Here is a 23,362-nt window from a genome sequence, read left to right as displayed (position 1 = left end):
AAACAAACCACAAACTGGAGATGCTTACAGTGGCAGTTTTCATACACAACCAAGCCAGAAATAGTTCAACTGTTCAATATTCTCTAACAGTTGCATCCACTGTTTAAAATTGCATTGAATCCAATAAAGGGTGAGAATTTGGTACACAGAAGGGCATGGGTGGGAAAGACACACTATTAAAGGTTGTCACACACAAAGTCTCTATACTCTGTGATGATTCTTTCCCATAGATGTTTTAATGTAAAGCAATACTAATTAAAGGAGTCAGAATAGTGGTGACCCTTAGAAGAATGGCTAGTGACCAACAGGGCATAGGAAATCTTAGAAATATTTTGTTTTTGACTTTGGGTTTGGTTGTATGAGTGCACTAGTGTTATGAAAACTTACCCGGCCATATTTCCATGGTGTGGCCATTTATCTATATTTGTATCTCAGAAACTTATTTTTAATTTACCCTTCCACCAAATACTAAAGAGACATGCACTATCAGCCAGGCTCTTTTGTTAGATGTCAGAAATTATTTTTTGTCGATACTTATTGATTCAATTTTTTTTTTGAGTCAAGGTCTTATGTACTCCAGGGTGGCCTTTGAACTTCTAATGCTCCTGGCTTTACTTTTCAAGTGCTGAGGATTACAAGTATGGCCTAGCCTTATTTAATAAAGAATTATAAGGGCTTTCTATGGTATCAGGGCCTGGTTAGTAAGGTACAAAACCATAAGAAAATTAGACACCATTGTTATATTTGTGAGTGCTTTATTCTAGTGATAACAATAAAAGTGAAGATAAAAATGTCTGTGATATACAGATGGTGGGACACATTTAATATCCCAAGATATAGGAGTCTGAGGCACGAAGACTGTGACTTTGGAGCTGTTTGAGGCCAGCCTGAGATAGACAGGTCAGACACAAGGCATTTGCTGGTCTAATACTAGCAGGTATCAGGGTACTCAATGGTTCTGAAGCACCGTGGTGCCCCGTGACCAATTATACTATCTTTGACCAAAATAGTTTCTTTTAATACATTAAAATGGAAAAAAAAAGCAACTTAGGAAATGGGGTGGAAAATGAAACAAGCTGTATGAATAAAGTAATAAAAACCTAACCATTGTATACAGGAGAGTAACAGCGCATGGTGAGTAGAAAGAAAGAAAGGGTAACATCTCCATCAGGGAGACCTGGCACACAGTCAGCTCTAGGTTCTCACTTCTGAGTTAGGAGTCAACAGGAGAAGGAGGGTCCATAGGATGGCTTCAGTATCTTTGACAGGACAAACTGAGAGCTGGAAAGCGCTTCCTTTCTAGATTGCCTACGCTGAGCTCATGCTCTTTTGTTTCACTGAGAAAGAGAAGTGAGATTTCTGGCTAATGATAGCCAGTGGACCTAGGGATTGATTTCTGTTCACTTCCAATATACGACAAAAGCAGTAATAAAGGTAGGTGCTATCAAAGCCCCATTAATGGTGATGGTAGCAAGAGTCACATTCTGTTGTAGTCACACCTTCCTCTTTTCTTCTTTCTACTTTTGCAGACCTGATGAACAAACTGTGTTCATAGTAACAGGGTATGGAAAGGCCCGACAGCTGGGCAACAGACACCAGATATCTACACAAATTAGATGGCTCACATTGGGTAGTAAACCTTTAAGAGACAATAATTAAAATAACTACATCTATATTATAGAAACCTCCACAGAAAATTCTGGAATTTGTAGTACCAAGTATTTGGGGATGGGGTATTGTGGTGAAGATGACGTAAAACACTAGAGGTGTCTTGAAAATGTGTGTAGTAGGTATCTAGACCCTCAAATGCCCTCCCATAATGCACACAATCTGGTGATTGTTCCTCTCCTCTCCCTGTGAGTCACTGAAGGTTTAATATCTAGAGAAGGTCCCAAATGCCCTTGGATTAGGAACTCTTAGTACACCAAAGGACCTTAGATTTCAGCAGGAATTTTAGTAGAGGCCTACCTACTAAAAATAACATCATTGCTAATCATGGAGCTTAATTAGTAGCTTAATCAATAGAAAGTTCTTATCTTATAACTGAGGAGCATAGACAAACAACACTGGTTTCCCAGGGCCTGAGTGCAGATGCAGGGGATGACAGAGATGCAATTCTAGAGATGTCTCTTTGGTTTTTTTAGGCTTCAGAGGCCACTGTCTTTCCTTTGGTGGCACATTCTTCCACCCGCAGAGCAGGATCCTTGAGCTTCTTCCTATCTTCTTTCTGTTGTCGTGTTTTTTTCTTCCTCGCCCCCCCACCCCTTTAAAATCCCTTATGAAAAAACTGTGCCACCCAGACATCTTAGAGCTGTTGTCCCACTGCAAGGTCATTACCAAGGTCGTGCCTGAAAACATATGAGAGTCCAGGAATTAGAATGTAGACATCTTTGGGTGCTCACACTCTCTTTGCTGCACTAGAATTCTTTTCATTGTGCTCTCAGAATACTGGCTATTAGAATTATCTATTTCATTCATGATTGAAGAAGAAGCGTTTTCAGGGATTCTGAGCAGTCCACAAGTAAAGACTTAAGAAGACTGAAATTGAAGGTGTTCCCAGATGAAATCCAGTAATCTATTACATATCCCATGTCATCAATTTTCCTGCCCATCTCCCCTTCAGCAATCACTCACTTCACGTACACGCTGCAAAACTGCTTTTAGGCATTTTCTGTGTTTACTGTCAACACTTCCTGCCTTTTCTCCCCTCCACTATTCCATCTTGAACCACTTTAGTCAGGCTTCCGTTGTTGCCATCGCCGATAGCCCTCTTATCAGAATCATTCAGAGACTCCGAACCACCGAGTTCAGCGGTCAGTGCTTATCTCAGGGAACTAAGTGGCATTTGAGACAGTTGATTACTGCATCTTTCTTTAAGAAAAACCCTCTTGCTCGACTTCTTATTCCCTTTGTTTTCTTCTTGCTCCTCTGGATATTTATCAGTCCCAGTTTTAGAAACATTCTCTGAGGATCTTTCTAACTTATAAATGTTAGAGTTACCCAGGGCTCAAAATGTTATCAACATATACCAAATTTATAAGCTAATGGCAGTGAAATTTATAACCTTAATCTCTCCTCTGAACACCAGCCTATAATAGATCAGTTGGAAAGCTAATATCATATCTCAAACTTAACGTGTTTGAAAGCTAACTTGTTTTCCTGTCAAGCCTGATTTTTCACATTTCCCAGTTCAACAAATGGTACCACCATTCCTCCTGTTGATAAGACCAGTTAACGATCTTTATATTTCCTCCTCCCCTGTTCTATGGCCATTTAATCATCATATACCATGTTCTGTAGCTTTGAAATTTATTCTAAATTCAACATTCTCATCATCTTAAGCCAAATTCAGCTGGCAGACTCTCCCACCTGGAATTCTGCAATGGCCTCAAACCTACACCTTTGCTTCCAAATTTTTTGTACCCTTCAGAACCTTCTCTGTACCACCCCTAGGTAAATTCTTTTGGACAGGTATAAATGGGCCCTCTCTTCTACCCTAAACCTTTCATAGCTTCATGGCTTCATTCTGTAGTTAGAATAATGCCCTGCCTTTGCCTTCCTTAAGAACACAACATGATTTTCACACCAGCACCAGCCATGTGGGGCATCTGGTTCTTTCCCCATCAAGTCAGGAAGCTTTTGTCGCACGCTGCTTTCCCTGGGGATTCTCCTTCACATCCAGGCAGGTCTCCCATTTCATTCAAGTTCCTGCCAAAATTTCACTTTGTTGACCAGCCTCTCTAAAACAGTACCCCAACAAACCCAAACCCACTTTAGTTTTATTCTTGCCATTTCAAAGAGAAGCTGTCTCATTTTATATTAGTTTATGTATTTTTTGTCAGTTTTATTTTTCCTTGAGGAAACAGATATTTCTTGTTCACTATTTTATTTCCTATACCAAGAGCCATGTCTGGGACATAGGAAGTTTGAATATGGAGAGAGTTATCACAGTCATGATCAAATGGTGAAACAGTATTCTAGCACTGAGATTGTAAGAAAGAGAAGAGATAACCTGTTTCATTCATTGCAACCACGTCTTACTAAGATCAACCATAGTTTGTAGTTCAAGGTACCTGGACTATTTGGTTCACATATTTGCATGTGACATTAATAGTGAGCATGTGCTGGTCAGCTAGGGCCACCATAGCAAACAGAAAAACATCATGAGAAGGTAGCACAGGCCATACAGATGTATTTTCTCCTCATTCTGAAATCTAGACATCTGAGAGCAAACTGTTAGCGGGTTGCTTTCTTTCCCCCTTTGTCTATGGTCTTTTCTCTGCATGTATCTATGTCCTTATCTACCCCTCCACATCTTATTTTGCATTATAGAAAGGGCCTCATGTAGCCCAGGATGGCCTCAACTTTCCATTCCCTCTGCATCTGCCTCCCAAATACACCACCATGCTCAGCCCCAATCTCTTCTCATGCAGACACCATGCAGATTGGACTAGGGCAGATACACTGCCTCATTTTCCTCTAACTACCCAATCTCATTCATCTCCATTGCAGTGTGAGGTGCCAGGGGTTAGCACTTTGACAGATGGCTTTGTGGAGGGGGTAGAATTAGTATGCCACATAGGAACATCTGTTAGTTGTATTATTTATGTACTTGTTTTTACTGTATCAGGCTGCATATGTATGAGCTGAGAGGTATGGCTGCAAGGAACTTAGTTGCCTGTGTCTTCCTCCGTCAGTGTGAAAGAGTTCTGTCGGTAGCAGTCGATTTTCTTAAAGCTTTCTATCTTCCCTAAGATTTCCTTTTAAAATTGTAAAGAGGCTTGAACAGGAAGGAAGTGCAAGGGGATCGGCAGCCTACATTATAAACCTGCTCGGCCAGTCACTTTCCACAATCATGTGAGACTATGACACAAGGCAGAGTTTTTGACAAAGAGATGGTTAAAGCCCAGAGTCCGCTGGAACCTGAGACGAAGAGACTGTGGAGCAAAGCAGCAGTGGACACAAGGAACGGGAGTGGGTTCTCTGGTTGCTTTTGCCTGGGCTATTAAGAAGCATCTTTACAATTTTGCCATCAGCTGTCACTTTTGCCATGCCTTTCTGAGATTTTGGAGCATTGGAACTGCTAGAGTGGCCATCATGGGGTGAATCACTGAATGATGAAGCCTCCCCAAGGTCACAGTCAACACATGTAAGATATACCTTGGTAACAGGCTTGCAGCTAATGGTTACCTTAACAGACAGCTATCTGACTCTGCTGTTGTCTATTCTTTTGTATTAGAGTTTTCTATATCTGAAAAACTAATGCCCTATGCTATTCAGGTGGGTAACGGGTGACGCTAATCTTTTTTCTTATTTTACATACTGTTGTATATCAATACTTGAGCTTTTGCTTGTCCAAATGGTAACATTTTATTGCTATTATGCTTTGTGATGAAGGTAGCTGTTCTCTGGTTACAAGCTATTTTGACATGTACCAACTTGGCAAACTCGGGCATAGGATGTTTTTGTTTCTGGTGCTTAATATATAGGGCAAAATCATTTGACAAGCTTCCTCAGTGAGACCCAGAATTAATAATTATTTCATAGATGAATAAATATTATTCATTGATCTGATTGAATTTTAGTGTTTGGGGCTAATTATGGATGGTTTAAGTTAACCTTTTCAGTGTGATGTAATGGCATCTCCAAATAGATTAAAAGCCATCAAATATACTAACCACAGTGCTAAAATGAGAAATGGCAAAAGCAGTGAGAACTTCTTGATTTGTTAGCAGTGGTGGCTGGGAGTCAACGGAAGGACACTGATTTGTTCCTTGCAGTGGACTATCCCCAGTATAATCAGGAAATAGTAAAGACCATGGATGGTGGACTGTAGAGGCCTTCCCACTGCTCACAAGGTAGGAGGGATATACTTGCTTCCATGGATTCTCGGGGTTGAGCATAGGATGTGGAATGGATATCATCCAGTATCTGGATAGCAACACCAGTGTTCTAATGAAGGGCACAAATGCTCTATCTCAACATCACACACCTGATTCTTCTAGATTGTGTTCCTCTTCCACAGCGTGGAGATCTCAGCTCATTGTTGATTTTGCATGGAGACCAGTGTTCTACAACCCAGGAATATTGATTGCACTCACTGTAACATGGGACTGCCTCATGAACCTGTCAAGAGCAGGAAAGAAAGAAAGAAAAAAAATATGTAAAACTGTGTAAGTCATAGAAAATCCTTTAGTAATGCCAGGTGAACATAACCTGAGAAATGACACTGTGGCCCATTAGCAAAATTACATCCCCCCAAAGGAAGACATATTTGACTTCTCTGAATTTAGTGAGCTGCCTGAAGAAGCACACAAGGAAATCAGTTGAAGTCTGATGGTATGCCTTCACAAATGAGAACAAAGGACAGCCATTCCTGCACCAGGAGCAGGAATTCCATTATCATTCTATTTCCTCAAAGAGCTTGCTCATATCTATCAGATGCCAGTTTTCAATTAGATGATATATTGTATTCCCAGATGTACGTTAACATGTCAATTGAAACAAACACATGTAAAGCAAATTTACTCTTGAATATGAGGGGGGTTTAGAATGTGTAAGAAAAGTGATATTATTTACACTGGAAATTTCTTTTTTTTTTTTTTTGCCCCCAAATGATCAATGCTAACAGGCAATCATTCAGCTTCCTAAGCATTGTGGCTTCATAGGAATGTAGCTATTTGGAGAATGGTTTCAGAGAATAGCTAAAATGAATATGCTTGTGCGTGCGTACACACACACACACACACACACACACACACACACACACACACACATTACAAGATAGATACTGCCAATCAGTTACTCATTTGACATGCTTACTAAGGATATTTATAATTTTATAATGAAAAATAAAGCAGTGAGAACACTGAACTCTGCTGCTCTTTCCTGTGCATTTGCTCATGGTAAGCCTGTCCTGAATGTATTGCAGTACTTCACAGGCAACTGAGGTCTCTTTGAGCCTGCAATGAGCATTCATTGCTTCTCATCACAGATGCAGGCTTCTTGTAATGTACGAGGCATAGGAAAAAATAAAAACTTCTGCCTCACAGAGATGACTCTGGAAACAGGCAGAGTGAAAAGGAGGGATGCAGTCTCTTACCAAAGATGTAATTAAGCTTTTCCTTTTACAAGAGTTAAATATCAGTATCTTCCCCTGACCTCCTTTCTAATTCTATGAAATTGTAGAAGAAGACTGGGCGGAGCCATCCACATGAAAACACAGCCTATACGTCCCTACTAAATGCAAGGAAAAGCACAGGATAATGGGACAATCAGAGGGAGATTGGAGCTCTGCTAGCATGCTCACCGAAATCACATGGGAGAAAGTGATTGGAGACACTCGTTCTTAGGAATCACAATGCCGGGAACTATTTTTAACCATGGAATTCTATTTAGGCCTGGCACGAAGAGCTCACAAGGAAAAAAGAGAACACAGAGTGAAGAATATGTATGGCAAAATCAAAAGAGAAAGGAAGACAGAAGGGGAAATGGATGTGGGGAAGGAGAGGAATTAAGTAATAACAAAATACCTTCCTGCTGTGGCTGCTGACAAGAATGGAGTGGAAGGGTCTGAAGCAGCAGAATAAGGAGGCAGCTACTTGCAGCTGGGAAAAGTCTGCTCCCGTTCTCACAGGACAATAGAGGGAAGAGGAGAGTCTCCCAAAACAAAAGGGCAAGATTCTATCAGGCAGACACTCAGCTAACAACTAAGGATTTATCCGAAGCAGGCACACCAGGAAAATGAGGCTTTCTCAAAATTTATGTGTTATCTCTCTATAATATCCTTTAATGCATACTAATATGTATTTTCATAAACACTTTAATATGAGACACAAGAAAGCACAAGGAATTCCTTCAAGCAACTAAGAAATAGATCAAAATTAATTTTGAAAGCTAAACTGAATAGAAAATGGGTGGGAAATCCTTCATGCAACATACCCAGTTTTCTTAAGCTGCCAATACTGAGAAGAGCTTATACTTCTACACCACGCTCCCTCCCATGTAAGCCCCAAGATCAGATGGGAAATGAAAAACTTCTCAGATTCATGTACCTGCCTCGGCATGCATGGGTTTGCTGTCTTTTATTCCTTACTTTCCAGTGCTCTGAGAAGCTAACCACAATGAGAGGCTACTGCAAGGCAATGAGAAGGTCTGTGGAGGAAGATAATGAGCCATCTTCTTGGTTAAGGTATAAAACCCAGCACCTCTTCAAAGAGATTCTCCAGTCTCCTGGGGTTACTTGATGTTTTCCCTTCTCCATATGTACATTTCATTTTGGTTTATTTTTAGTGCTGAAAATTAAACCTACAGGTTTGTCTAGCCTGAGCAGGTACTGTACTGGTGAGCTATATTCCCAGACCATTGTCTCTATTTTAATCCTGTTTATGCTGTTCATTCTCGCTGACCTGACAAATGCCTGTCCTCTTCTCAATGCCCAAATAAATCTAAAACCTCTATCTCCATAGTCTGTGCTGTCAAGGACCACATACTCCAGCCCAGCATGGTGGTTAGGGCTGCAGTGTACATGGCTAGGGAGGAAACATCCATGAAAGGCGTCACCTCTAACCTGTCTGTCATTATCTCTTGTTCACTCAGTACCTTAATATTTTTTCACTGTGGTTCTATTAACTTAACAAACTGTATAATTTGGACCTTAATTAACACTGAGAGAATATACTAAAAAAAACCCTGCAATTTATACTCTTCACATATGTGTTAGAGAGAGAGAGAGAGAGAGAGAGAGAGAGAGAGAGAGAGAGAGAGAGAGAGAGAGAGAGGTCAGTCTTTGGCAAGAGGCAGAAAAATACTGTTTTGGAAGGTCTTATTTCATAAAATATGGGGTGAAAGGGGATCTTAATGAGCCTTAGATAAACTGAAACATATTTTTGAAGGTATTCAGTTTGCAAAATGCCTTTCATTCAATTCTTCCAGTGCAGCCCCCTCTGTGGCACTAGGAGTATTTTGCAAAGGACAATAAAATGCAATGCAAAGGACACAGCTGCCTTTTCCTGAAGCTATGGAATAAGGAGAGCCATGAGCTCTGTCTCATAAAGCCCTCGTTCATCAGGCTAGGGCCCCCTCCCCCCGGGGGGGGGAGGTTTCAAAACTACCCACATTAGGTAAGAATGCAACAGGGATTTCAAACATGAAGACTAACTCTCCAGATTCTGATTTCTCCTTGCCAGCTTTTTGCTTTTTGTGTGCTGCTGTTGGTCGGTGCTGATTTTATTATTATAGCTTCATAATGAAATGTGTTACCACGTGGACTTTATCAGGGAATCATATGAAAATGTTCTGCAGGAGAGAAATGAGCCGTGGGAAAGTTAAATGAAAATCAGTTCTAAATGGCACAAATTAGGGGAAAATAACAGCTTTTAATGGGGCCATAGATGCTAACTACATTGCTGAAAACTCTAAATCCTCTGAGAGAGGCACCAGTTCATTCTCCTAGAAATGAGTCCTATTTATTACGTCTTCGCTGGGGACCTGGGTTTTTATAATTTTGCCAGCTCTAGATTCATATCATAAACTCATTCACTGAGTCAGTCTTTTAATATTCATGAAATAAAACTGTACTTGCTGCAATGGATCAGTTTAATTAAGCAGTGCTTTCAGAGACCCCTTTCCAGCTAGATGGACTTCCTTGGCATAAGCTTGGTAGTAGGATCTCAGTGAGGCTTGGGGGTTGTTTTTATTGGATATCACAACCTTAGAGTCTAAGCGCCTAAAAACAATAAATAACCACATGGTAAAAAACTATCAATAAATGTAGAGGAAGAAGGGAAGAATGGGGAGAGGAAGGGAGGGGGGAAGGGAGGGGGGCAGAAAGGAGGGGAAAGGAGGTATCACAGCCTCTGGTGTGTTATTGCAATAAACTTGGCAGGAAAGCTGCCAGTGAGGACCTAGGTAGATCTACCGAGACCTCCAGCTTCAACCCCAACCCCAGGTACTTAGCACAATTTAGTAATCTGTTATAAGGCCCATTTGGGACCAAAGATCTTGGCGAGTCGGAGCCAGGTTCTGTCCTACTGCAATGAGATGAGATGTTCTCTAGGAGTACTGAAAGCCTTAGCACAGTGTGCTTCCTTCTATCCCAAATATGAACAAACTACCTCTGATGAAGCCCCAGTCCTTGGCCATCCATTCTGAGAACTTTCCTTCTAGCTCTTCTCTGTCCATGTTCTCTCTTCTCTCTCTCTCTGCTCCACAGCTTCCACTTTTTCTCTATGTAGGTTCCCTTCTTCAGCTTACCAAACACTTTCCTTTTAGTTAATAACATTCACTCTTTTCCATCCTGACTTTAAAGCATCACATGACTCCAAGAGCTTTTGTTTCTAGATTCATCAGTCTGGCTTGTATGTGATTGTGCATAATGTAATACGTGTGGTGGTGAGCACCAGACAGAAGGCCCCTGTGCCCACATCCTGTGCAATTGTGCCATCATGATCAGCAAGGATACCACAATAATCCTGTGTGTCACATACTTCGCCTGAAGTCTTCATCATCAGAATCATTTGATGTTGACAAGGTTGGTGTGATGCTTACACGTAGCTAAAAACAACTAAAGCTTAAGGAAACAAATGTCTGAGCTGGAATGTGAATGTGGCTGAGAGGTCCATTCAGGAGATGTCTCTTTCCTGTACGCATTGTCTGCTCAGCATGTTGCAGCAAAATACCAGTCACCAAGAGATGACTTGTGTTAGTGACATTCTTGTTGCTGTAATCGAATTTCTGGTGGCCAGCAACGTAAGGGGGAACATTTAATTTTGGCTCGTAGTTTGGAGTTGCAGTTAATCGTGGCAGGGGAGACGCTGCTTGAGGCTGTGGCAGCAGAAGATAGGGCTGGTGCGGTATCTGGTCATCGGTCAGGAAGCAGAGCCAGGGCAGAGTCATGGAAATGCTACAAAACCTCAAGGCACACCATCCTGCGAATCACTGCCTTCAGCAAGGCTCTATGCACTAACGGGGGGGGGGGGGGAGGAGGAGGGGATAGGCGCTACTAACGGGGGGGGGGGGCCCGCAGCGCTACTAATGGGGGGGGGCGCTACAGCAGTGGTTCTCAATCTGTGGCTGACTGAACCTTTCATAGAGGATGCCTAAAACCACCAGAAAACAGACTCATAACAGTAGCAAAATTACAATTATGAAGTAGCAACGAAAATGATTTTATGGTTGGGGGGGGTCACGGCAACATGAGAACTGTATTCAAGGGTGGCAGCTTAGGGAGGTTGAGAACCACTGCTCTACAGAGCCTCCCAAGACAGTGCCACCAACGAGGGTGTCTAAACTGTGAGCCTGTCTAGGACACTCCACCTTCAAAGCTTAAGAATACTGCCTGCTTCCTCAGTGGTGAGGATGATGCTGGGACTCGTCTCTCTGTGTTTCCAGGCTACAGAGTCAACCCATTACACACTACAAGTACTCAAAAAAACAAAATATTGCATCTGTAAGATTTTTTTCCCATTATCATTACTTCCTAAATACTGAAACAACTATTTCTACATCCTTTATATTGTATTAGGTGTGATAAGTAATCTAGAGTTGACTTAAAGTATACATGAGAAAATGCACAGCCAATGTTAATACTATGCTATTAGCATAATGTACTTGAACATATAGACTTTAGTTTCTGCAGACAATCTTGAGACCAGCCCCTTGAGGATACTGAGGGATAGTTATAGTTTAAAATTCTTTACAAAAGAAAAACCATAAAATAAGTGTATGAGGTTGTCGATCAGATAATGTCAATTCCTTTATATAGAAAAAATGCAAAAGTAATTTATTCTTAACCTTTGGGTAGGAAGGCTCCTTTAACAATTTCAAAAAGCCAGAATATTTCTTAAAAAATCAACTTCTGAAACTTAACCAAGAGCAGACATATGTCTTTAGAGTGGTTGGAGTTATTTTAATTAAAACAGTGGATTGAAGAGAAAAATCCATAAATGTTTTTAAATTGGTATCTACAGGCAAATCATCCTGCCTCTGATTTTGTGCTGGGGTTCCTCTCAGGAAAATTTCGAGTTGGTTTTCTTTGGGGATTCTTTCTAGGTCAAGTGAATGGTGCTCAGAAGTATTGACAATTGTCAGTTTAGTTCAAGTGCTGATCTGAGGCTGGGCTCCCCTCACTTCCCAGGCTAACTTCTTCATCTGCATGGCTCTGGCAGAGACATCCTCAGAATGCCACCACACCGGGCTGGTTAAGAGTCACCACTGGCTCTAGGTACGCATCATATATTTTCAATTTTGACACTAAAAAAAAAAAAAATCCTCACAATGCTAAGTGAGCATTATGTAGAAAATCTATTGATGAACACATTGAACAATAAGATGTTTGCTAAAATAATAGTTGGTGGCTCTAGTTCCCATCTCCCCATGGTTTCCAACTGGGCTTTGCAGAGTCTAAGAAGGAATTCACACACCAAACTTATCTGCAGTTTCATTGAACAATGTAATCTGAGCCACGTTCGTATTATCTCTTGTCAAAAGATGTGACACTGTTCTGATTAATGAAATTTTAATTTAACTTGAGAGCCCCATTGCATTTGAATTAGCTTATCTCTCACTAGGAATTTCCCAAGCCTAAGCTAAGAGCAGAAGGTCCTCATGGAACAAGCCGAGCAGACAATGCAGATGGGAAAAGACATCTCCAAAGTGGAACTCTCAGCCACATTCACAGCCCAGCTCAAGTACTCGCTTCTTCAAGCTTTTGTTTAGTTGTTTTTAGCTATTATGTAACAACTAAAGAGATGAGAAACTGCCACCCCTTTACATAAGTAAGAAATTGACTATCAAGAAGGCTTTACCCTAAATTTGCAATAATGACTAGATTTTGGTAAAAGGAATTCTGCACAGAATAACCTTCTTCTTCTTTTTTTTTTTTTAAAGGAATAATGGAAGCTTTTTTTTTTCTTTCTGAGAAACCCCAAATGCCATTTTCCTCTTCTTTCTCTTCTCTTTTCTTCCTTCCCATTGGTGCAGAGTCTTCTTTTTGGCCCAATCAATGATTTTTTTTTAAACTGGGTTTTTTATTATATAGCCTTGTTTGCCTGGCTGGCTAGCCTTGAACTCACAGAGGACTGTTTGCCTCTGCATGTGGAGCACTGAGATTAAAGACTTGTCCCACCAAACCTGCCACGTTATTCATCTTTTTAACACTGAGTACTCAATATCAAGGGGAACACCTTCACTGAGGGAAAACCGTGTGCTACATTGTTTTGAATGCCATTGTCCCTTACCGACCCTGAGGGCATGCAGAGATTCAGGACCCAAAGTCTTTTGATCATGAGATTGACAGTAGAAATGCAGTATGACTATCGATTTTTGAGTGGGGCTTCCAAGAAGTGATTAGATTAGGTCATTCATCAGGAGCTCTTATTTCTGAAGCTGTGGTAGTTTCATAAGGACCAGAGAAGAACACACAAGTACAGAAAGACATGCATCCTATTCATGGGGCAAGTCAGCCCAGGGGGCCTTGTAACAGGTTGTGCTATTTAGGCTTCCAGTCATAAAAACTGGTGGCTAAAAGTACCTCTCCACCCCAGGTATTTATTATAGAAATGAAAACGTGACCACAACATGAATGATTAACATAGATCTACTTCCCTCTACTTAAGGATGAAAATGAGACTGAGGTATCCTAAACTGTGCATGAATATGCATCCATTTCTTCCGTGCACCCTTCCATCTTCAGGGATGTCACACAGTATCATGCTGCCACTACAGAATGTGGTTAATAGAGAGGAGCTGCAAGACTTTCATCTAAAGGCCCAGAGTTACCTGTGCTGATATAGTTTAGATTATTGACAATGACAAATAACTACAAATAATTTAATTAAGAAACTCTATACACCTTGAGCATCCCTAATATGATATCCAGAATCGAAAATATTCCAAAACATACAAGTTTTTGAGCCCTACATGATATCACAGGTCAAACATTTCATGTCTTACTTCACCACATGGTTTACATGATTTTCCTGTGGGGACTTGGTTCCCATCCCCAAGGCATCTTAATATTTGGACACAACATTGCAAATTCAAAATAAATTCCCACGTCATGACCCACTATTTCAGATGAGAATACTCTACCTGTAATATTATATCTTCATTTATAGCTGATTTGTGATTATTCCTGTATGCTATTTAAGTGAATGTGAAAATAAATCATGGTCTTAAAGTGAACAGCACCAAAAAGAAAGACAGTCAGTTACCAACATAAATTATTGTTTTTTTTTCAGTCCTATAAACTGTGGGATAGTCTACAAGGACAACAGTAGCATGCATGCATGCACACTTACCATTTCACAGAGCAGAGAAATCATACCAACCTACGCAATGTGGGGAAGTTGAACTAAAAAGTCTACCTCTGCCCCACAGCCCTTGACAGATAATCACAACGAATATAACATGAGGAGGAATCTTCCCCCAGGGTCTGAATGTCTTTGTGACTCTTTTGGGAGATGCTTCTGATGGACATCTTCTGTGTGGTATGAAATCGTGAGAGTTTTGGGGGATTGTGCACAGAATGCCAGGATTCAAGCCACGGTGGCCATTCTGATTTTCATAGAACAGATTACAGTTATCTGTCAAACTCAAATGAAAAGAAGCAACGCCATGGCAGCAATGATGGATGCTTCCAGAAAATACTGGATGAGGCACATTCTTGATATTTCAATAGAGAATAGAAAAGAGATCACAAACACAAAGACCTGAAACAAATCAATCATAGGAGGAAAGATGCTGCATGATTCTACTTCTACCTAGTGTCTCAAATAATCAAATAGACACAAGCAAAGAACAGAACAGTGTGGGCCGGGGGATGGGGCTGCAGAGATGGAGCATTGCTAATCAAAGGGTGTAAAATTTCCTTTGCACAGGGAAGTTATAGAGATCTTCCACACGGTACCATGCCCATAGATGACAAATCTGTGGCACATGTGAACATCTTTAAAAGGTTAGGTTTTAGCCGGGCGGTGGTGGCACACGCCTTTAATCCCAGCACTCGGGAGGCAGAGCCAAGTGGATCTCTGTGAGTTCGAGGCCAGCCTGGGCTACCAAGTGAGTCCCAGGAAAGGCACAAAGCTACACAGAGAAACCCTGTCTCGAAAAACCAAAAAAAAAAAAGTTTTGTATTTAGTTCTCTTATCACAATAATATTGTTTAAAAATTGAAGAAAATGTTTGTCTCAGAGAAGTTTAGATAGAGTATGCGGAATATTGTTTGCAATTTAGTGTAAGAACAGATGGATGATGGATAGATGGGTAGGTATATGGATAGATGATAGTAGATGATAAAAAGATTATAGATAGAAATGACAGACGGTGGATGGAAGGTAGAAGATAATTAGATGATTGATGGATGATGGACAGAGATGATAGATATATGATAGAATGGTAGATAGGAATAGATACACAGACAGGCAGACAGACATGTAGACAGGTAGTAAGCCTATTTCCTAGACTATCATAGCCAAAAATCCACAGAGAAAGCAATTTTCTCTGTGGTAACAGAAAAGAGACTGGGAGCTGGAGAGCGGTTAAGAGCCCACACTGCTCTTAAGGAGGACCAGAGTTGGTTCCCAGCTCACAGATGCCGGTAGCTCAACCTCTAAGACTTCGGTGAGTACCTGCACTCCCATCTACATGTATGTGCATGCTCATACATATAATTTAAAGAAAGAAATTGAAAAAGAGAGATAATAAAGTATAAAAAAAGGAGAATGCCTTTGCAGATAACATAGGCACTATATTTTCCCCATAATTCAGAGGAATAAGGTGGGGCTGAAATACTCATTGGCTAACAGGCCTATTTTCTCAGGAACACTGTTCTAATGGTAAGTTAATCAGAAAAATGTTTGGTGGTATTTGGTGTTTATCAAGAAAGGGAGAAGATGCCTGACTTCAAACTTGCAGCTTTTTATTCTCTAGGAAATGAAAGCTTTGAAGGGAAATGAAAGCTTTCTCTGTGGGCTTTCACAGGGAGTGGGGACTTCATGACTCCTATTTCCAGTAGCTCAGAGCTTCACACACTTCCTGTATGTGTAAGAAGCCAAAGGAGAATCCTTGGGGAAACAACACAATTTGTATCATAAAAAGTGTTCGAATAAGGAAGCAACATAACCCAAGGTACTCATTCCCTAGGCAGGAAGTCCTGTAAATGTGTGGTTAGATTATCAAATTCAAATGCATAAGGATTAGTAGCCCTCCTAAGCTTTAATCTAAATTGAACTGTTGTGGACAAGTGAGTTGTTAATAATAATTAAAAAAAAAACCAGAAATCTAAATGTAATTGTTAGATGATTCATAAAGGATGAAGCGTGGGGACTGGAGGTGATGGGGTCAGAAAATGGGAGAACAATAAAGTAGGATTTTACAAGACTTCTGATAGCCATAGCAGGATAGATTCCAAATGAAGGTGGGGCAGAATAAATCTTCTTGAAGGTGAAGGGGCTGGGAGTGAGTGGGAAGGCTGAGGATACCGGAAACTGGTGCAGTATCAGCATGAGCTCACGGTCGCTGGTTAATGAGCATCTGAGCCTCAGGATCACTCTCTTCAGTGGTCTCAGGAAGCTTCTAACACATAACGAGGAAGAAGATACTACTGCAAGATGCAGGAGTGAAAAGGAGAGAGACGGTCAAAGCAGCGGTGTGACTCTTCGGAATCATTCAAGTTTAATGTATTCTAGACTGGAGGGGAGCGTTCAGGTTTTTATAACCCAGTGTGAGAGAACGGAAGGGCATGGGCTCCCCACATGCTTCTGATTCTAGAGAATTCCCATCCTCATGAGAAGAGCAGTGGTAACTTCAGGGTACTGGCTGAGAAAAGCACCCCATAACATATTTATTCCTTATTCTCTCAATGTTGGCTTACCTGGGATAAATCCCACACCAGGTGTGACCTGAAAGCAATCAGCCTTCTGAAGATTTGCTTCGAACTGACTACCATCCCCAGCAACAAGACCCAAACTCAGTCTGATTTCAATTCCAGGAGCTAGTCCAAAAGGAAAGCCCATAATTGGCAGGAACCACTTTTTTTTTTTGCACCATTCTTGCCATTCCCTAGGGGCCTCAGCCCAGCTCTCCAGTCTGTTTATCATCACGGCAAACAAACCTTCCAGACTATGAAATGCACCAGAGTTCTTGAGCACTACTCATCTGCAGACTACCAGGAAATGAGAAGGTAAATAAGAAGAAACTATGACGGTGTCCTTTATTCTGCCCAGAAAGACTAAGTTTTAAAGAAGTGAAAAGGAAAATATTCCAGTCTCTACACTGTTGTGAATTTGCCCAATGTTCAAAATGAAGCTCTAGTCCTCTAAGTAGGAGGCAAAAGAAGGGATTATGGCACCATTCCAGAAGGTGGACCAATGACTGTGACCTTGTAGTTCTGGAAAATTCTAAAGATTTAAAATACCCCTAAGAAGACCTTTATATAGTAGATACCTGCTACCAGCTACCAATATATACATGTGTCTGCATGTACACACACACACACACATACTTGCTCTTTCTCTCTCTCTCTCACATGCACATACATATACGAAACAAACAAACAAACACCAAACAAACAAACAAACAAATGTGTTTGTTTGCACATACATATACGAAACAAACAAACACCAAACAAACAAACAAACAAACAAATGCTCGCCCATAGAAAAGTGGGATAAGATGCTCTCTAAGTGTATTGACCCCTAATATGTTAGAAGTTAAGGCTAGGCACAGCACAGAATCACTTTAAAAATCTGCATCTGTAGTATATGCCCTTTCATAGTGAACTTGATCTGTTTAGGATGAAGGTAAAGTGGAAGGTAGAACCAGAAATGGAAGTTTATAACCATGAAGTGCACAGCCTGACCTCTGTAAGAGCAGCAGGATTGACTGAGTAATGGAACCCCTGGCATTTCACTCACAAACTGATAAATTGGGATCTTGGCTCTGATTTCCACTCTATTTCTATCAGTCCGACACACATATAAAGGACTAATTGAAAGTCTCAGTTTTATGGAATAAAGACCATTTTATTCCAAACGTTCTTCCTCTGAGGCAGCCAATAATGGACAGAGATAAAGACAGAAGCAGCCTTCTGTCTCAGCACAGAATAAAAGCAGAAGTATATTGCTGAGCAGAGAATGATTGTTTGGAACCAACCTTGCTTGGCTTTCTTCCTAGTAAACTTACTTGGTTGAGGGAAAAAAAATAGCTGGTGATCCTGCTGACGCAACTCCTGGTAAGTGGAGCTATTAGTATAAGGAGCAAGTTACGGGGGCTTTAAAGTGTGATTCAGAATGTTTGAGTTACTCATTTGTGCAAAGAGGGTGGCTTTCGTAAGCCTGGCTTTGATAATAACTTAAAATGTAAAATTCGCCAGCAGATTATGACTGAAAACTGAAAATGTTATGTTACATTTTCAGAAACAAAAATACAAGCTCTGGCCCACTAGGAAAGAAAGGAAGACAGCAGACAGAATTGTGTATAGCAGGGACACACTGGCATGCACAATGAATGAGTAAAACATGGCAGAAATACTTGTGGGAAAGTGCACTGAGGTCACACGCTCGGATGCTGCTGTCACCAGAAGCTAAAACTTCTGCCACTTTTACTAATTGTGTGAGAATTGACCCATTTGGCCCGATTTCATGTCTAATTGCTTTAGTGATCCAATCCCACATTAGGATGATTCTGGAAAGCTGAAATCCAAGTAAATCCACGACCTTTAATATTTTGTACATTTATATGAATCCAAAACACATCCACCTATAATTAATCTGAGTATTGCTGATAGTAACTGAGAAACATTGCTCCCCTCTCTTATCCTGACTAGGGATGTCCTAGGTTAGTTAAGAAAATAGATTGATGATGTTATTTCACAAACTTCCATTTAATTTTATTTCTGTTCTGTTCAGAGTAGGATTATTCAACATTCACCATGCACAACTAAAAGGAGACCCTGTTGGCATGTGGTGGGTGGCTCACAGTGACAGCGAGCTCTCAGAAGTTAGTACCTGTGTCTTAACACAACACCTATGTTGCATACAGTGTCGGGGTGAGCTGGACTCACGAAAGTTTCATGTCAATGCATGTGGAGCAAGTTCTAGAAAGCACCGAGTTTGTGGTCCTAGACCTGAGCTGGCAAACATTTGGGGCAGGGATATCCATTAAAATATAGGCAGGGAACACACCGCTTCTAATTGATAAAATGACATCTTCAGGTCAGTTTAGGGGATGGGAATCATCAGGCAGTTTGTTGATATTGGATTCCTGTCCTTCACTGTAGAATTCCTTGGTTGGCTCCTGTTAAACAGATAGCACAATCCTCTCTGGGGGTGGCTTCATCTCAGAAAAGGAAGTGAGCTTTTACGTGGTGTGAAAGATGCTGTGTGGTGCATGGTGAGCAAACCAGTCTAGAGGAAGCTGTGAGAAGAGGACTCTTTTTCAGCTTCTGCCATTGATTTTCAGGCCACCCACTTAGCCGCTCCAATGGGCCTAGTTGTTCTCCTCATAACATGACATTAACAGTTGCCATTTTCAGAGATGTGCAGCAATGGTCCATGTGCTGGAGAAGCCAAAACAATTCACTGTATTAAGTAACATTTATTTTGAGTGTTATTACGACATGAAGGCAAAGAAATTCTGAAGCTGCAAATCAGCTTCATTTTCCCCATCAAAAAAATGCACCTGAACTCCCAAGGAGTCTGATCTAATAAACTTTAAATACTTGCTAACACTGCACCCTAAAAGCCTGGGAGAAGCAAGGAAAGAAATTAAATGCACGCCTTAAACTTTTATGCTTTCATACCCTCCAAGCTCTGATAAACTGCTGAGAACAAGACTGCCCAACGAGTAACAGCTGAGCCAGCAAACCACCCAAGTTACTCCAACATAGCTTCGCTGTTTCTCATAAAGTGACAAGAAAGATTTACAGTCCCACGGTCATGTCAACTCTTGGCATTTCTCTTGAGTGTGGGATGTTTCTCTCTAAAAAGAAAAAAAAATCCTTCTGTGCTAAAACACTTAATTGAAATCACACCATTTACTTCTAAGGGATGACCTACTCTGTCTGTCTAAGGCAAACAATATTGATGAGGAATGCAAAGAAAGGAATGTATGGACCACACAGAGTGACTCAGGATTGAAGATAAATATCTAATAAGATAAATATCACAGTTGCAGGTTGTAAGTTTTCTGTTTTAAAAAATTTTCTTTTAATTTTCTGTGTGTGAATGTTTTATCTGAATGCATGTACATGTTTCATGTGTGTGCTTGGAGCCCATGGGGACCAGAGGAGGACATCAGACTCCTAAAACTGGAGTTACAGATGGGTTTGAATGGCCACATGAGTGTTGGGATCCAAACCCAGGGCCTCTATAAGATCAATGAGTGCTCTCTTAACCAGTGCGCAATCTTTTCAGCTCTGGAGATTGTATTTTTGGACCATTTTGATTATTCACACATTAACTCAGCAGACACTTCCTGATGTCTGCCCTTTCTCTTCTCCCATCAGCAAACCATTAGTCAACCTCTGCCCTATGGATTGCCTGGTTTTGTACATTTCATATAACTGAAACAAATGAATTTGTGGTCTTTTGTATATTACTACTTTCATATACTATGTTTTCAAGGTTTATCATTCCTGTAATGTGACTATAGTCTACATTATTCCTTATAACTGAATGAAACTCAATTATATGGGCAAACAACATTGTGTTCATCCTTTCTTCACCTACTGGGTATAAATGGCTCATCTCTATCCATTGTTTCTTATGGCCAGGCACACATGGTGGTTTTTTCATGAATATTTAGCATCAAACCTTGGGGTTACAAACCTGTGAGTGCCTAAATTGCATAGAGATGATGTTTACTTTGTAAAGAAACTATGAAAGAGTACACACGTGTCTGAAACACTTTACAGTTCACCAGTAAGGAATCAGGATTACAGTGGGTCCATATCTTTCCCAATGCTTATGGTCATCTGACTATTTTTTTTTTTTGAGACAGGGTTTCCCTTTCCTGAATCTCACTCTGTAGACCAGGCTTGCCTCAAACTCACAGAGATCCACCTGGGTGCTGGGATTAAAGGCTTGTGCCACCACTGCCTGGCCTGACTATTTTAATATAGGCATCTAAATGAGGGTGAAGTCATACTCATTTTTGTTTCCATTTGTATATCATGTGCTTTCTGGCAATTTGTATATATCATCCAAGGAAGGTTTTGGAGAAAGGTGTAATCAAATTCATGCCCATTTGTTATCTAGACTTCTTTGTTTTATTGTAAGAGTTCATTACATATCCACAGGAAGAGCTCCTCCCAACGTACATGATTTGGAAGTACATTTCCCTCTTTGTTGCTTTTCTTCACACTAGATTCGTGTTGTTTTTATGAAAGGGAGGATTTTGAGATCTTTATCCACAATTTTGTTGACATTGTCTATTTGTTTTCAATCTGCTCTTAGTGAGTTGCAGCCCTGCTTATTCACACATATGCTGTCTGTTGAAGAACTGGATAATTATGGCCATATTGCCTACAAAGTCTTATGTGTAGGCCATATTCTCCTTGTATCACCTTCCATTTTACATTGGACACTACATATTAAAACACTAGTTTTAAATTTTAAATTCTATTTTAAAATTTTTATATAGTGTTGCTCAGTTTGGGGGTTATTTCCAACTTTGACCTCTTGAAGTACAAACTTAAGTAAAAATGAAATATTCTCAGGTTGAAGATTAATTATTCAGAAGAGAATATGTCATGAATTAGGAGAATGGCTACCTATGTTTTTCAGCTTCAGAAATGACTTCAAGTCAACATGGCAAAACTTTGAGTCATGAAGCAAAATAGTCCATCAAGTCCTGTGTATCATGTAGCATAATACACAGCTCTCTGTGCCAAAGGGCATTATTTGCAAACAGAGAAAAATTTCAATAGGATTAGAAGTATTTATCTTGATCAACATTTACAACAATCTTGGTTGGGAGTTAAGCATGCGAACATGAACTCTACCTTTAGTTTCATCAAAATCATCTTTTGCATAAGTTGGTTGGTTCTACATGCTCAGAGCATGAAATGGGCACCAATCTCAAAAATTGCAATGTTCATTTTAATAGGTCATGTAACCCCCAAAGGCCAAATTGAGCATTTTAATTGGAGCTTGGGAACATCATCGATATGAAATTCTTAGATCTGACACTTCTGCATGTGGCCACCAATCAGCAGAAGACTTGTAGATCTAGAATTGAGTATCTCACATCTTTCCAGTACATGAGATCAAAACTACCAACTCATTGTATTTTCCCTTTTTAATACTTGTAAAACTCTGAATATGAGGGGAATGTGTATTCTCCTGTGATTGATAAACTCACTTTAGCAGCACTTAGCTCTGAGCCCCTAAGGCATCATAAACATCACTCCAGTCTACAGTGCTTCTAGTCTCTAAAAGCATTACTGGTGTTTTTATTCATTATATGACCAACAGTATTTCAAACAAGAATCAGGATGGACTGAAATAGCATGTGGATTTATTTAAACTATAAAAGTAAAGAACTTGAGGTTTATATGAAATATTGATGGAATCTTGAAAGTAGATTAATGGTGGTAAAAAATGATATGAGTGAGAGAGCAAGAGAGAGACAAGACAGATAGAGAGACCATGAATTTTATGAGTATGGTAGCTGGGGATTTGGTGGTCCTAGAAGCAATGTGAATCTATGTGCAGAATTTTTAAACACCATTTGGAGCGATCTTGACTGTGCATCTAGAATTGAAAGTACAGAGCAGATTCCATAGCAGAAAGCTTTGGAGACTGGTTTATTATGCTAGTTGTAAGAGCTTAGATCATTGTTTTTCTCCCTACCACAAATAAGCCAACCACAACAAATTCAAAACAGATATAAATCATTTGGCCATCTGAAATAGCCATTCTGCAAAATTAAAGGAACGCATTTGATAGCAACACTTAAAAAAAACAGAAACAAACAAACAAACAAAAAAACAACAACGAGTTCTCTACAGGATTTTTTTCCCTTCCATGTGTGAATGATGTTTTGATCAGGATTTACAAAGAGAAAAAAACGCTGACTTGTGAAGGCAAACTGTCAAAGCTTCTTTCACTAAATGACAACAGTAAAGATGAGAACAGACGGCAGCACCAACCTGAGCCTTTGTAGGATCCGTGTTAGCAGTGCATGACGAACAAAAGGGAAAGAAAATTATAGACGCATTAGTTGAGCTGCTATTACAACACAGAATTGAAAAAAAAAAGTAAAAAGTCTTTTCCCCTGGTCATTGAATATCGAGGGCTGCACTTGGTTTATAATTTGAATGCTTCTCTCTCTGTCTATGAGTAAAACACCCATGTAGGCAG

The 23,362-nt window shown here is 40.3% G+C and overlaps 1 protein-coding gene across 1 annotated transcript in view; it reads right to left on the bottom strand.

Moving 5' to 3' along the window:
• Thsd7b (thrombospondin type 1 domain containing 7B) overlaps positions 1-23,362 on the bottom strand; it is an 852,383-nt gene that overhangs the window by 88,443 nt on the left and 740,578 nt on the right. Inside the window, exon 16 of the mRNA XM_042258057.2 lies at positions 5,993-6,126. Within this exon, the coding sequence (XP_042113991.2) occupies positions 5,993-6,126 (134 nt within the window). The remainder of the gene's footprint in view (positions 1-5,992; positions 6,127-23,362) is intronic.

The sequence above is a fragment of the Peromyscus maniculatus genome, chromosome 11 (genome assembly GCF_049852395.1).
Source record: "Peromyscus maniculatus bairdii isolate BWxNUB_F1_BW_parent chromosome 11, HU_Pman_BW_mat_3.1, whole genome shotgun sequence".
Classification (NCBI taxonomy): domain Eukaryota; kingdom Metazoa; phylum Chordata; class Mammalia; order Rodentia; family Cricetidae; genus Peromyscus; species Peromyscus maniculatus.
This window is presented reverse-complemented; position numbering and strand designations above follow the sequence as displayed.